Raw genomic sequence first — 16,545 nt, 5'->3', positions numbered from 1 at the left:
CCGTTCCAATGACGAATGACTCACTCGGTGAAGAACTTCCTCCTCACCTTGAGTCTAAACCTCCCCTGGCGCAGCTTAAGACTGTGTCCTCTTGTTCTGGTGCTGGTTGCCTGGCAGAAGAGGCCAACCCCTTCCTGGCTACAACCACCTTTCAGGTAGTTGTAGACAGCAATGAAGTCACCCCTGAGCCTCCTCTTCTCCAAGCTAAACAATCCCAGCTCCCTCAGCCTCTCCTCATAGGGCTTGTGTTCAAGGCCTCTCCCCAGCCTTGTTGCCCTTCTCTGGACACGTTCAAGTGTTTTGATGTCCTTCTTAAACTGAGGGGCCCAGAACTGGACACAGTACTCAAGGTGTGGCCTAACCAGTGCAGAGTCCAGGGGCACAATGACCTCCCTGCTCCTGCTGGCCACACTATTCCTAATGCAGGCCAGGATGCCATTGGCCCTCCTGGCCACCTGGGCACACTGTTGGCTCATATTCATGTGGCTGTCGATCAGCACCCCCAGGTCCCTCTCTGTTTGGGAGCTCTCCAGCCACTCCGACCCCAGCCTGTAGCTCTGCATGGGATTGCCGTAGGAATGGGTTGTCCAGGGCGGTGGTTGAGGCCCCGTCCCTGGACGTGTTTAAGACCAGGCTGGATGAGGCTGTGGCCAGCCTGATCTAGTGTGGGGTGTCCCTGCCCATGGCAGGGGGGTTGGAACTAGATGATCCTTGTGGTCCCTTCCAACCCTGACTGATACTGTGATACTGTGATTTCTGCTGAGGCCTGAGCTCTCCAACCCTAATCTAGCAAAGCAAGAACAGTCTTAGCTCAGCACGTGAAAAGCCACATCAAATGCAATGGGATTAGTCATACTTTCATAATCTTTGCCATATTCAGTGTCAGAATGCTCAGCCCCAAGCAAAATTGAGCCCTGAATGCAAATTGGGAGCCAAGTTCTGTCCTGCACTACGTTTGTGCCAAAACTGGTAAGCATAGCACAGGTTAAAAAGCCAGGGCAGAACTTGGAAGCAGAAGTTCAATAATATAAGAAATGCTTTTGCAGGTTCTGGCATGATGTAACACTTTAAGGCACTCTGGATTTTTGGCAATGATTTTAACCATACTAATGTAAAAGTCTTTAATGACTATACTGAAGCCACTGGAGACATATGAAGTAAAACTGCCGTAGGACGGGATCAGAAGAATGATGTCATTTTGCCCTTCTGTGCAGTTGTGGGACTCCCACTGGAATCAGCACAGAGAAAAAAGTGTCTTGAGAGATATATGGCTTATAAAGAGGCAATTGGGTTGCAAAAGACTTTCAGTTCTGTCTTCAAGTTGTTTCTGGACCACTAAAAACCTCCAACAATCTTCCGCACTCTAAGGAAAGATTCAGTCTAAATCCCTAACTTTAAAAGCCCCGAAGTAAGTTGCTTCTTGGGAAGAATCCAGTAGCAGTGGGTTTGAGACCTGGATGCTTATCATTTCACCAGACTTCAGCTTAAAAAACCCTCCCACATTTACAGAATAAAAATGGAATTCTGAATTCCCTGACCAGTATTTGGTGCTCCCTCCCTTCATCAACACATCAGAGCGCCTCATTTTAAGGTTTGTCTTGATCATATACACCATCAGCTGCAGCCCTCTTTTGGTCAGGTTTCCTGAAGTCTCATGGTGCCTAAAGCAAATGTTGGCATAAAGGTAGTAAAAACCATCTTGATTAACAATCAGCTTTCCATCATTGAATGTCATATTCGATAGGTTTGCCTGGCCTTTGTCATGATGCCAGGACGTGAGGTTCACTTTCCGAGTACCTGAAAAGGGGAGGGGAAAAGAATAATTAATTATTTATGCACATTTAACAAACCCCAACATTGAGAAAGCAACCTCCAGGTTTTTGAATCAATAGCAACTTCAGTTATATAGCCTAAAGCAAATATTAGATAATTATGGCAAAAATTCACAAGAAATCTCCTTTTATTCATCACTTAGTGCTGTATTTGCCGTATCTGGGGGTACTGATTGACAGCCGCCTAAACATGAGCCAGCAGCGTGCCCAGGTGGCCAAGAAATGGCATCCTGGCCTGCATCAAGAACATTGTGGCCAGCAGGAGCAGGGAAGTCCTTGTGCCCCTGTACTCTGCACTGGTTAGGCCAAACCTTGAGTCCTGTGTCCAGTTCTGGGCCCCTCAGTTTAAGGACATTGAGACACTTGAGCGTGTCCAGAGAAGGGCAACAAGGCTGGGGAGAGGCCTAGAGCACAAGCCCTGTGAGGAGAGGCTGAGTGAGCTGGGAGTCACCATCCCTGGATGTGTTCAAGAGGGGAATGGATGTGGCACTCGGTGCCATAGTCTGTTCATGAGCTCTTCGGTGGTAGTTTGGACTTGATGATCTCTGAGGTCTCTTCCAACCTTGGCGATACTGTGATACTGTGAGTATTGGAATGTGTCCAGAGAAGGGAAACAAAGCTGCGGAGGGGTTTGGAGCACAGCCCTGTGAGGAGAGGCTGAGGGAGCTGGGGTTGCTTAGCCTGGAGAAGAGGAGGCTCAGGAGAGACCTTCTTGCTCTCTACAACTGACTGAAGGGAGGTTGTAGACAGGTGGGGGTTGGTCTCTTCTCCCAGGCAACCAGCACCAGAACAAGAGGACACAGTCTCAAGCTGTACTAGGGGAAGTTTAGGCTGGATGTTAGGAAGAAGTTCTTCACAGAGAGAGAGATTGGCCATTGGAATGTGCTGCCCTGGGAGGTGGTAGAGTCACCATCACTGGAGGTGTTTAGGAAGAGGCTGGATGTGGTGCTTGGTGCCATGGTTTAGTTGATTAGATGGTGTTGGGTGCTAGGTTGGACTTGATGATCTAGAGCGTCTTTTCCAACCTGGTCTGGTCTATTCCATTCCATTCCATTCCATTCCATTCCATTCCATTCCATTCCATTCCATTCCATTCCATTCCATTCCATTCTAAATGGCTTCTTGAAATATTCAGTACATTATTCTCACAGCATCAAACCAAAGCAACCTATTCCCACCAAACTTTGTGAGGCACACATCAGGGCCTCAATGCCCTCTCCTCCAAGCACAGATCACTGATGCTCACCAGCATGCTGGGGGAAAGCTCCCAGGTGTATTTGGTTAGTTAAAATGATGTCTCTTGGATTTGTTTGTGCCGAAAGAAGTGAGGCAAAGTAGCAGCAGGGGAATTTCAGAGCTATGAGTCTTCCCCAACTGCCAAGGGCAAGAAACTTTTGCATGTGGGATGAATGCTTTAATGGCAGTCTGGATCACAAAGCTTCTGACATTCTTCCACAAGGATTTGAGCAAAGCACAGGTTGTCAAAGTCAGATCATAAATAGTTGCTCCCCCATGGCTTCAGTGCAGCCAGGTAGAAATTAAACAAGCAAGATCATACAGAGAAGCCGTCTTCTGTGCAGCGCCTCCACAGAACCACTGAAAGCCACAAACTAATTGGAAGCAGAACTAAGATCTCAAGTCTCTTAGCCTGGAATTATTCACCTGCAAGAGATGCCGAGAAAGAGGTGCCAGGCTGCACCTCTGAAGCACTGGGGATAGCTGAGGAAGTTGTAGAAATTCTTGTGTACAGTGTTAAGTCGGCCAGAAGCATTGCCCCAAAGAAGGTTGGGCTACCTTGAGGATGAGGAGAATGGGCAAGAAATCACTGCTTTGATCAGAGGAGAGGCACATCAGAGATATAGAACAAGAATGTCTATGTGTGACAAGAACAGAAAGGCATGCTGGCATGCTGTGACTGACTGGTGACACACTGGGTAGTTGCTAGGCAGATCTGATTTACCTGACAAGCAAAGTTGCTAGCTGTCAGTCTTAATCAAATAGCAGTTCTGAAGAAATCCTTAGTGGGAATGCATCATTCCCTGCTGAAGAAGGGGGAGGAGAGAAAATAGGTGACACAGTCACTTGTAATCGAGATGCTGAACGACGACTTCCGGTGAAGATTGTTCAAAATGTTGGTGTTGAGAGGATTCATCCATGGTCAGAGGGAGAATAGAATAGAATAGAGTAAGAATAGAGTAAGAATAGAGTAAGAATAGACCAAGACTTACAGTATCACAGTATAGAATAGAATAAAACAGGTTGGAATAGACCCCAAAGATCATCAAGTCCAACCTATCATCCAACACCATCTAATCAACTAAACCATGGCACCAATCACCCCATCCAGTCTCTTCCTAAATACCTCCAGTGATGGTAACTCCACCACCTCCCTGGGCAGCACATTCCAATGGAGGGACAGGCCAAGAGATGATGGAACATGATCCTACATGATTTGAGCATAGGATTAGCCTAGATAACTTCTTTAGGTCCTTTCCAACCTAAATGGTAATGGTATGATTGTATTAATCAAGGCAGATAGACATTTTGCCACAGCTCAGAGGTTCAGAAGTGGCAGGCCACAGCCAGCAGCACAGCACAGCACTGTGGAACCATGAGAAAAACAGCACAAGGTAGGTCACGTTGACAGAGGAGGAAGAGGTCAGAGAGATAGACTAAAGAATAGGATAGAATAGAATAGAATAGAATAGAATAGAATAGAATAGAATAGAATAGAATAGAATAGAATAGAATAGAATAGACCAGACCAGGTTGGAAGAGACCTTCAAGATCATCGTGTCCACCCTATCATCCAACACCACTTCATCAACTAAACCATGCAACCAAGCACCCTATCAAGTCTCCTCCTGAACACTTCCAGGGACAGTGACTCCACCACCTCCTCGGGCAGCCCATTCCAATGGGCAATCACTCTCTCTGTGTAGAACCTCCTCCTAACCTCTGACCTAAACCTCCCCTGGTGCAGCCTGAGACTGTGTCTTCTTGTTCTGGTGCTGGTTGCCTGGGAGAAGAGACCAACCTCTGCCTGTCTACAGCCTCCCTTCAGGTAGTTGTAGAGAGCAAGAAGCTCACCCCTGAATCTCCTCTTCTCCAGGCTAAGCAACCCCAGCTCCCTCAGCCTCTCCTCATAGGGCTTGTGTTCCAAACCCCTCCCCAGCTTTCTTGCCCTTCTCTGGACACCTTCCAGCAAGTCAACATCCTTCCTAAACTGAGGGGCCCAGAACTGGACACAGGACTCAAGGTGTGGCCTAACCAGTGCAGCGTACAGGGGTAGAATGACCTCTCTGCTCCTGCTGGCCACACTGTTCCTGATACAGGCCAGGATGCCATTGGCCTTTCTGGCTGCCTGGGCACACTGCAGGCTCATGTTCAGCCTACCATCAACCAGCACCCCCAGGTTCAGAAGTGGCAGGCCACAGCCAGCAGGACAGCACAAATTTACTGTGGAGCCATGAGGAAAACAGCACAAGCTAGGTCATGTTGACAGAGGAGGAAGAGGTCAGAGAGATGAGGAAGATAATCTTCCAGACATGGTAAAAAGCATTTTTTTTTCAGAAGTCAAGTTAAAACACATCCCTGGTAACCTGGGACAAATTTTAAGTAAAATCTTGGCTATTTGTGAGCGTGAGCTAAGACCAACACAAATGAGTTTCAATAAAATGAATTAACAAGAGGGAAAACGATGGGAGTTGGACTTGATGATCTTTGAGGTCTCTTCCAACCTTAGTGATACTGAACCTACTGAACTGAACCTAGAAGAACAGAGGAGAAAGTAGCCCTGCACTGATAATTTGCATCCCAGTAACTTCCAGGTATAAATAAAGCCCGAGGGATGGACCAAAGCACTGTTTGCTCTGAAAAACTGTTTTGGAGGCAGAGGGCAGCTAAGCCAAACCTGGGGCTGTAAATAGCTCCGAAGACTGCAGTGTTTCCTTAGACAGCTGAAGGTATCAATTCACATCCCAAATGATACATTAAAGATTTATATTTATTTCTGTTTGTGATTTTCTCCCTTCAATGGTGACTAATTTCTGTAATCAATTTATAAACCAAAATTCACTGTTTTCTTTTAAAACCTAGGTAGCATTTACTGTGAGCTCTGGTAAAAACCAACCAGCAAGCATCCAGCTTGAACCTAAGGCAGCCAACCTAAAAAATACACACAGCAAGCCAAACCACTACAGCTTCTGCAGCCAAATGATGGGTGGGGACACCAAGATCTGGGAAGGGTTATTTTCCCCTTTCCAAGCACTTCCCCCCCACCCCCCCAGTTGCAAAAGTTCATTTGGGGTTTGATGTAATTGTGAACCAGGTATACAGAAAATGTTCTCTCCCAGACAGTGCTCAATGCAAGGTGTTCAGTGGCAAACAGCTTAAAATAAACCTCTGTTTGACAGTGATGGAAGTCTGAGTTTTTCCTTTCTTGACATTGTTTATTCTGGGTCAGAGTGATGACAGGAGAGAACCTTAAAATACTAAGAACAGATCTGTCCATGCTCATGCATGGCATAAAACGATTTAGAAGGCTTTCAGACATGTGGGGTTTGAAATCAGGGAAAGAAAACAGAAATTGCCATTTACAGGCAGAGGAAACAGGGTGGGAGAAAAAAAAATCTACTGGTGACCCTCAGGCAAATTCTTCCTTCTTTATGCCTGTCATTAATCTCTCAGCCACCCAGTCAAGTTAGTACTACCTCATACCAGTGAACTTGCTACTAAAGTGCTTCACAACCAGTAGGTTCAGGGTTCCAGCTATCCATAAGGATGCAGCCCTTTACTGCTGCAATACCCACAAGGACCACAGAAGCTGTGCTCATGATTAAAATCCTGGCAACCCTGTTCCAAAAGAGGCAGAAGCCATGTGTGCCAGATGAGGAAGAAATATGTCCAGCTCGTCAGGTTGGTAAGGGCTTGATCTGATCCAAGGAGAAACAAAGCAGAGTGCTGTCACAGGCAGTGTATTTATGAGAGTTCCTGCAGCCTGTGCTACTAGAAAAAAACACAAACAAGTGAAGAGAGCAAGAAAGAGCAATGCCTCCCTTGCCATCACCCACAGATGTGCTGCATCACTCTCTAGAAGGTTAATCCAGTGATGCAGAACAGCAAAAATTATCACCTGCTAGCCCTGATTGAAATACAGTTTACAGCAACACCCAGGGAGACAGCAAACAAACTCCCCCAGGAAAAGGTGGGTTTCAGAGTGTGACACTGACATGCTGCATTTCTGTAGGTAGGCATTATCTGTCTCTATGATTAGTGAACTAATTCAATCCTTACAAAGGCAAAATGCTAGAGACAGGTTTACTGATAGTGCACCTTGCACTACTGACCTACCTCAAAAGCCAAAATCTGACTGAAATAGAATAGAAAGGAATTAACCAGGTTGGAAAAGACCTTTAAGATCATCAAGACCAACCTATCACCCAACACCATCTGATCAACTAAACCTTGGCACCAAGTGCCTCATCCAGTCTCTTCCTAAACACCTCCAGTGATGGTGACTCCACAGCCTCCCAGGGCAGCCCATGCTAATGGCCAGTCACTCATCCTGTGAAGAACTCCATCCTAATATCCAGTCTAAACCTCTCCTGTCTCAGCTTGAGACTGTGTCCTCTTGTTCTAGTGCTGGTTGCCTGGGAGAAGAGACCAACCCCCACCTGGCTACAACCTCCCTTCAGGTAGTTGTAGACAGTAATAAGGTCTCCCCTGAGCCTCCTCTTCTCCAGGCTAAGCAATCCCAGCTCCCTCAGCCTCTCCTCACAGGGCTGTGTTCCAAACCCCTCCCCAGCTTTGTTGCCCTTCTCAGGACACATTCCAGCAACTCAACATCTTTCCTAAACTGAGGGGCCCGGAACTGGACACAGGACTCAAGGTGTGGCCTAACCACTGCTGTGTATAGGGGGAGAATGACTTCCCTGCTCCTGCTGGCCACACTGTTCCTGATACAGGCCAGGATGCTTGTGAGGAGACATCTCAGCCAACAAGAAAGATTGTAGAAGTTTTGACTGCAGCTTAAGCTCTCATCTCTGGATCTTGGCAATGTCAATGCACTTGAAGGGACAAAGAACCCTGGACCTCAAGAAGCTAACTCCTTCTATACAGAAGTGCTTTATCTTTAAATAGAGGAAGACCAAGGTATTACTATGCAGGCTGCTGGAATCTCAGATTTCAGGCCTCAGCACAGCATTCTCCTTTGGTTTGGTTATATAAACCAGAAAAGCAATGCACATAGCTTAATTAAGGAGTCCAGCACTGCAGAATGCATGTATCTTCAAAGGAAGACAACAGTGGTGATCAATGACCCCTCCCATCTTGAGAAACTCTCATACCTTCAGAATAAACTCTGGTTTTACTTCTACCACACCAATAATGATTGCTGTGTAGAGCATAAAGAGACAAATCTCAGCTGACAGTGCCCTAGGGCAAGAAAAGGAACAGTGCTAAGATCTCTTAAAATTGTAAGAATGCATCTTTTCCTCTGGAGAGTGTTCTAAGGCAGATTCATGTCTTGTTCCTTCACATTGTACTAGCAAGGATACTCCCAAAGCCATCCCAAAGACAACTCTGGGGAGAAAACAAGAGCACTGGCAAGATAAAAGAATGCCATGCTCTTACCAGAGAACCCAGTGAAAGCCACAGGATCATTTTTTCCACTGCTCAATAGCTCAGAAACACACTGCCTCCAAGTCAACACACTGGGCTGAAACCCTGTTGCTCAGCACACAATGCTATGATTTTTGATCTTCCTGCTACTCAAAGATGCTAGGTGGATGCAGAGAAGCTTTGTGAAGCTTTAAAATGTCTGAAAGTCAGAAAAGCCCTGGGAGCCTTCATGTGAAAAAGTCTGTACCACCCCTGCAACATCATAATGAATGGAATATGACAAAACTTTTGTCAACATATGTGAATAGAATAGAATAGAATAGAATAGAATAGAATAGAATAGAATAGAATAGAATAGAATAGAATAGAATAGAATAGAATAGAATAGAATAGAATTAACCAGGTTGGAAAAGACCTTCAAGATCATCAAGTCCAACCTATCACCCAACACTATCTAATCAACTAAACCATGGCACTAAGTGACTGATCCAGTCACCTCCTGTGATGGTGACTCCACCACCTCCCTGGGCAGCACATTCCAATGGACAATCACTCTTTCTGTGAAGAATTTCTTCCTAACATCCTGCCTAAACCTCCCCTGGTGCAGTTTGAGACTGTGTCCTCTTGTTCTGGTGCTGCCCTCCCGGGAGAAGAGACCAACCCCCACCTGGCTACAACCTCCCTTAATGTAGTTGTAGAAAGCAAGAAGGTCTCCCCTGAGCCTCCTCTTCTCCAGGCTAAGCAACCCCAGCTCCCTCAGCCTCTCCTCATAGGAAACACTATAAATACAGCCCTATGCTATGAGAGTGCAATGTAGCCACAGAGGGCAGGGAACTAGCAGGCAAGCTACACTGATGACAATGGAACCACAGTTCTAGGTCTTCAACATCTCTAAATGAATGATGTGCTTCCTTTGAGTGCTGTGTCCAGTTCTGGGCCCCTCAATGTAAGAAGGACATTGAGATACTTGAACTTGTCCAGAGAAGGGCAACAAGGCTGGGGAGAGGCCTTGAGCACAGCCCTGTGAGGAGAGGCTGAGGGAGCTGGGATTGTTTAGCCTGGAGAAGAGGAGGCTCAGGGGAGACCGTCTTACTCTCTACAACTACCTGAAAGGAGGTTGTAGACAGGTGGGGGTTGGTCTCTTCTTCCAGCACCAGAACAAGAGGACACAGTCTCAAGCTGTGCCAGGGGAAATGGTGAGGAGAAAGTTCTTCACAGAAAGAGTAATTGGCCATTGGAATATGCTGCCCAGGGAGGTGGTGGAGTCACTAACCCTGAAGGTGTTCAGGAAAGCATTGGATGTGGCACTTGAAGCCATGGTTTGGTTGTCAGGAGGTATTAGGTAATAGGTTAGACTTGATGATCTCTGAGGTCTTTTCCTACCTGGTTGATTCTATGATTCCTTATAGCAAGTTTTTACAGTGTTGGGCACCTAACATGCATGCAGGCACCTAACATTCATGTGTGTTGTGCATTCACTGAAGAGTCTCAGTTTCCAGACCCACTCTCAATACAAATGCATACAGACCCAACTACACTTCAGCACACAAAAGGAGTGTTGCTCAGAAAGGTTGAATAGGCAGACATAAGGCATTCTTGAATTTTACAACAGGGAACAGGACATTTCATCTGACAACAGAAAAGGGGGAAAAAAAGTCTTAAGACTCAATGGAAGGAACACATCTTCCAACCTGCAAGATCAGGATGCTGGCCAATCTTTGTACTGGTATATCCTTGTATGTGTGCATGTATACACCTGTGTGTATGTGCACCTATAGCTGATGTCTAGTGCAAGATAAGAAATCCAGCTGGGCCCTACTAGCCAAAGAAAATAAGAAACTTCAGAGGAAAGCATTCAATCCATATCTTCATTCCTCACCTGAAAATAGCACAAAGAGGCAGGCCAAGCCCCCAGATCCTGATCATGAAAATTGGTCATTTAAAATGGAGGCCATTCAGCACATAACATAGTATCATAGTATCAGTCAGGGTTGGAAGGGACCACGAGGATCATCTAGTTCCAACCCCCCTGCCATGGGCAGGGACACCACAGGGATACCTCTGTCTGGCCACAGCCTCATCCAGCCTGGGCTTAAACACCTCCAGGGACGGGGCCCCAACCACCTCCCTGGACAACCCATTCCAGGGCTTCACCACTCTCATGCGGAAGAACTTCCTCCTCACATCCAGCCTGAATCTCCCCACCTCCAGCTTCATTCCATTCCCCCTAGTCCTGTCACTACCTGAGATCCTGAGAAGTCCCTCCCCAGCCTTCCTGTAGGCCCCCTTCAGATACTGGAAGGCCACAATTAGGTCACCTCAGAGCCTTCTCCTCTCCAGACTGAACAGCCCCAACTCCTTCAGTCTGTCCTCATAGGAGAGGTGCTCCAGCCCTCTGATCATCCTTGTGGCTCTTCTCTGGACACCTTCCAGCACCTCCACATCCCTCTTGGAATAGGGGCTCCAGAACTAGAGGCAGTACTCCAGGTGGGGTCTCACCAGAGCTGAGTAGAGGGGGAGGATCATCTCCCTTGCCCTGCTGGCCACACTTCTCTTGATGCAGCCCAGGATCTGATTGGCTTTCTGGGCTGCAAGTGCATGCTGAGAGCTCATGTTGAGCTTTTTGTCCACCAGCACCCCCAAGTCTCTCTCCTCAGGGCTGCTTTCCAGCCACTCACTGCCCAGCCTGGATTTGTGCCTGGGATTGCCTCCACCCAGACGCAGGACCCTGCACTTGCTCTTGTTGAACCTCATGAGGTTGGCTTGTGCCCACCTCTCCAGCCTGTCAAGGTCCCTCTGGATGGCCTCCCTTCCCTCCAGCGTGTCTGCTGCACCACACAGCTTGGTGTCATCAGCAAACTTGCTGAGGGTGCATTCAATGCAGACTGATGTTACATCAGATACCGGAAGCAAAGGGGAGCTATCCTCCTGTTAACATTACCCTCTGCTGCCTCTGAAATCCTTTAAGGATTCTAATTCATTCTCTTTATCCAAAGCCATTTCTGAAATCCCAGGCTGTTGCTGGAATTGCTTAACTGTTTCCATATACCTCATTGTTTAATACATTTATAGCAGCACTGGAAGCATTCAGTTCAAAGGGAACTTACCAGATGGAATATTCTTATCATCAATAATCAGATGGGCAAACGGCTGCTTCTCAGGTTTACTTCTCTTGTACAGATCCATTCCCAGTGCCTCCATTGCAGCTACAGAGAAAACAATTGCATTACCTCAGAAAGACAAGTTTAGCAGGACTAAAACATTTCTGACTCATAAAGCAGCACTTACCTTTTTCTGGTCTTGGTGGTGCTCTTCCTATGACACGCTGGACTTCCTGAAATGAGAAAAAGCAGCACTGATTTGATGTGGTCTTGGTTTTGTCATCCTGTGTATTGCAGGGAGTCTGCACAGTCTCAACATTCTCTGTGTGTGTATGTGGGGACTGTTCTACCTACACTATATTCAGATGGCTGCGATACATATTCTCCTGCTTGCATGATGCACAATATGAATAGAATAAACCTTTATTAGAATAGAATAAACCAAACCAGGTTGGAAGAGACCTTCAAGATCATCGTGTCCAACCAATCCAACCCACCCAAACAGCTAACCCATGGCACCAAGCACCCCATCAAGTCTCCTCCTGAACACCTTCAATGACGGCAACTCCACCACCTCCCCGGGCAACCCATTCCATAGCGCAATCACTCTTTCTGTATAGAACTTCTTCCTAACATCCAACCTGAACCTCTCCTGGCGCAGCCTGAGACTGTGTCCTCTTGTTCTGGTACTGGGTGCCTGGGAGAAGAGACCATCATCAGCCTCTCTACAACCTCCCTTCAGGTAGTTGTAGAGAGTGATAAGGTCACCCCTGAGTCTCCTCTTCTCCAGGCTAAGCAGCCCCAGCTCCCTCAGCCTCTCCTCACACAGTTTAGCTGCCAAAATCGTCTGTCCAGTCCTTCTGACACAAGTGGATAGAAATAATGTGTAGGATTGCTACACTGTTCATCAAAGGAGTGATGACAGGACACTTACAACCTTTCCTACTTACTGGAATATTTCTCCCAGTGAAACAGCACAATGACTGCTAAGAATGCATCACCTAAGCAGCTGCCTAAACATGAGCCAGCAGTGTGCCCAAGTGGCCAAGAAGGCCAATGACATCCTGACTTGCATCAAGAATAGTGTGGCCAGCAGGAGCCGGGAAGTCATTCTGGCCCTGAACTCAGCACTGGTTAGGCCACACCTTCAGTCCTGTGTCCAGTTCTGGGCCCCTCAGTTTAGGAGAGATGTTGAGTTGCTGGAAGGTGTCCCGAGAAAGGCAACAAGGCTGGGGAGAGGCCTTGAGCACAAGCTCTACGAGGAGATGCTGAGGGAGCTAGGATTGTTTAGCCTGGAGAAGAGGAGGCTCAGGGGTGACCTTATTGCTCTCTACAACTACGTGAAGGGAGGTTGTAGACAGGCAGAGGTTGGTCTCTTCTCTCAAGCAACCAGAACAAGAGGACAGAGTCTCAAGCTGCACCAGGGGAAGTTTAGGCTCGAGGTGAGGAGAAAGTTCTTCACTGAGAGAGTTGCTCGCCATTGGAATGTGCTGCCCAGGGAGGTGGTGGAGTCACCATCCATGGAGGTGTTCAAGAGGGGATTGGATGTGGCACTTGGTGCCATGGTCTAGTCATGAGGTCTGTGGTGACAGGTTGGCCTCGATGATCTTTGAGGTCTCTTCCAACCTTGGTGATTCTGTGATTCTGTGATCACTTCGAAAAATAGAATTCGTGAACTGATTTAATTGCATGGGGTCAAAAGGTAACAAAAGAGGCAGTTCTGCATAGGGACTAATATGGAACCACACTAACAACTAAGGAGAGGTAAGCTCTCAATTTCATTTGTGATGAATCAAATAATTAGGTAAATTAAAACCTCCACCCTTCACACTTGATCACTAACAGGGAAGGTTGCAAGACCACAAGCCTTTACAACCAAGACTCTCTTCTAACAAGGCATGCAGGAACTGAAGGATTCAGCATCATCTTCTGGGCCAAATGCATAGGATATCTGTTTGGAAGCCTTCGTTCTTCAAAACCATAAGTTAGTTTCAACATGAATGAAACCTCTGTTATTCAAAACTAAGAACAGCACAAGTAGCAGACATCAGGCACCACAAAAAGCCTTGCTTTTAATAATCCAGGTCTATTTTCCTCTTCAGAAAAGATACAGACAGCAGTTTTCAAACATCTCATCAGCCTACTCTTCTTACAAGCCTGGACTGAGTCTTGAGCCTGCAGTGTGCCCAGGTGGCCAGGAGGGCCAATGGCATCCTGGCCTGGATCAGAAACAGTGTGGCCAGTAGCAGGGAGGTCATTCTGCCCCTGTACACTGCACTGGTTAGGCCACACCTTGAGTACTGTGTCCAGTTCTCGAACTCTTAGTTTAGGAAGGATGTTGACTTGCTGGAAGGTGTCCAGAGAAGGGCAACAAAGTTGGTGAAGGGCTTGGAACACAAGCCCTATGAGGAGAGGCTGAGGGAGCTGGGGCTGCTTAGCCTGGAGAAGAGGAGATTTAGGGGTGACCTTATTGCTGTCTACAACTACCTGAAGGGGGGGTTGTAGACAGGCAGAGGTTGGTCTCTTCTCCCTAGCATCCAGCACCAGAACAAGAGGACACAGTCTCAGGCTGTGCCAGGGGAGGTTTAGGCTGGAGGTCAGGAGGTAGTTTTACACAGAGAGAGTGATTGCCCATTGGAATGGGCTGCCCAGGGAGGTGGTGGAATCGCCATCACTGGAGGTGTTCAGGAGGAGACTTGATAGGGTGCTTGGTTGCATGGTTTAGTTGCTTATATGGTGTTGGATGATAGGTTGGACTTGATGATCTTGAAGGTCTCTTCCAACCTGGTCTGGTCTATTCTATTCTATTCTATTCTATTCTATTCTATTCTATTCTATTCTATTCTATCCTATCCTATTCTATTCTATCCTATCCTATTCTATTTGTAAGCTTCAGTCCTCATCTGCCCTGTGATTCCCCATGACTTTCTTCACCTCTGTTTTCTGAAAACCAGGAGCCATATTCTCCCTGCTGTTCAGAACACCTCATACCATGGAGCTATCAAGAAAATATTTGGCAAAATGAAACAATTTGCTGAAGATAGAAAAGCACATCTCATCTCTCAAACCTAAGAGTGGTCCTTTGTTTTATCTCTGCGTCCCACATACTGCTGTTCATCTGCTTCAGCACCACGGATGTGCAGCGAACCTCAGATTTGGCCAGATCAGCAATGTTCCACTCTGCTCTCAATCACTGCAGTGTTTTAGAATTTGAAACACTGCTTTGAAAACACACCTGTAATTTTGCTGTCACATCTTAGCCACTGCATTTATTACTCTCACTTTCCCCTTTCAGTAGGTGTTTAAATGTTAAACCAACACGAAAAGCCTCGGCTTTTCATACACCAGGAGTTGCGTGATGAGTATCAAAGCATCCTACTTCAGCAGAGATATGCTGATTTTGTAGATAACAATCATTAAGATGCTTTCTGCTGTAGAGATGATAAGGAAAGCAGAATTGCAACTTCAAATGAAACAAAGCTCATGTCCACCTCCCCCATTTGCATTCACTTCCCCTCTCTGATCTTTCCACTTCAATGTCAATTCTAGGAGCGTGAAAATGAAGCTCAGTTCCAGGAGATGCACACCAACAGCTTCCAGCCACACTTGAGCTCTTTAACTTCACCAGAAGTAGAAAGACAACAAAAATTTGTCAGTACTAGGTACAGCAAAGAGTGGCAAAAGCTTCTGAGAAGAACAGAACACAGGGTAAAAGAGACTGGGAGAAGGACCACGCTCAGATTCCTGCACCACGCTTACTCCCAATCCTTTCCACAGCAAGAGGTGACTCCTTTGCTTTCTTCATGGAAAATTCTCAGATGTGAGGTCTACTTTTGAATCCTGTCTTTCAGGGAGATGTGATAATGTCCTTGCTTGGAGAGCCTTCTGGGCAGATCCAAAAAGACATATGTACATTTTAATCTCCTGTTATCTAAATTGCTACTAACAAAAAGAATCCCATGGCTAGCAACTGCACAGCCCTTGAAGTCCCTGAACTAGCTAGTTGCTATCCTCCTCTTAACCTAGAGTTTTCTTAGGAGTAGAGAGTTCTGCTTCTGCACATTTCCAAAGATGCTCTGGCTTGAGCAGCTGGGTATGGCACCTTCTGAGATCTAGCAGCCTGACTCAGCTCATCTTTCATGCAGAAAGGTTGTGGTCCCAAGAAATGCAGCCTGAGCTGCTTTCTTTCTAACTGTTGGTGGTGCTGTTCATCTGCAACATCCCCACCTGGTAAGCAGAACAGCAACCAAGAAGACTTCAGTCCACAACTCTCCTTGTCCTGGATGGTCTTGAGCCTACTTTCTTGTTTCCTAGGAGCATCTCTCTCTGAGAGGAGCACTCTCCTCTATTCCTCTTGAAGCTATGCTGCTATGACATTAGGAATGCAAGCATCATTACAACACTGAGCCCAACACCGAGCCCAACACCAACACACTGAAGAGTGCTGCATGTTCATTAACTCTTCTGTATGCACATCATTCAATTAATAGTGGCTAGCCTAGGGCCAGAAACCAGAAATCCTCCATCAGCTGAGTTCTCCAAACACTGTACTAGAGCTAAGTTCTTGATTCTTACCAGCTCTACAAGAATTTGGTATTCCTTTTTGTTCTGTTACCCATGCTTCCAAAAAGAAGCTGAAATACACAACATAGTCCCTAGATAACAGAGATGGAGCTGTGGGTTCCTCCTGAAGAATAAATGGTTGAACACTTATCTTCATTCTTTACTTCATGATTCTACAGTTCCAAGGTGCTGATACACACCCTACCCTCTGGCTCTGCAGAGGGATCTCGACCGACTGGACAGATGGGCAGAGTCCAATGGGATGGCATTCAACAAGTCCAAGTGCCGAGTGCTGCACTTTGGCTACGGCAATCCCATGCAGAGCTACAGGCTGGGGTCAGAGTGGCTGGAGAGCTCCCAAACAGAGAGGGACCTGGGGGTGCTGATCGACAGCCACCTGAATATGAGCCAGCAGTGTGCCCAGGTGG

At 46.7% G+C, this 16,545-nt stretch overlaps 1 protein-coding gene across 1 annotated transcript in view; it reads right to left on the bottom strand.

The window, feature by feature from the left end:
• Positions 1–1,107: 1,107 nt before the first annotated feature.
• Positions 1,108–16,545, bottom strand: part of TNFSF11 (TNF superfamily member 11) — a 30,693-nt gene continuing 15,255 nt past the window's right edge. The window contains exons 3-5 of the mRNA XM_068166487.1: positions 11,742–11,787; positions 11,561–11,659; positions 1,108–1,797 (exon numbers count right to left, since the gene is read on the bottom strand). Of these exons, the coding sequence (XP_068022588.1) occupies positions 1,376–1,797; positions 11,561–11,659; positions 11,742–11,787 (567 nt within the window). The 3' untranslated portion in view covers positions 1,108–1,375. The remainder of the gene's footprint in view (positions 1,798–11,560; positions 11,660–11,741; positions 11,788–16,545) is intronic.

Source organism: Melanerpes formicivorus, unplaced genomic scaffold (assembly GCF_026170545.1).
Source record: "Melanerpes formicivorus ecotype bairdi unplaced genomic scaffold, bMelFor1.0.p_v2 SCAF_101, whole genome shotgun sequence".
Classification (NCBI taxonomy): Eukaryota; Metazoa; Chordata; class Aves; order Piciformes; family Picidae; genus Melanerpes; species Melanerpes formicivorus.
This window is presented reverse-complemented; position numbering and strand designations above follow the sequence as displayed.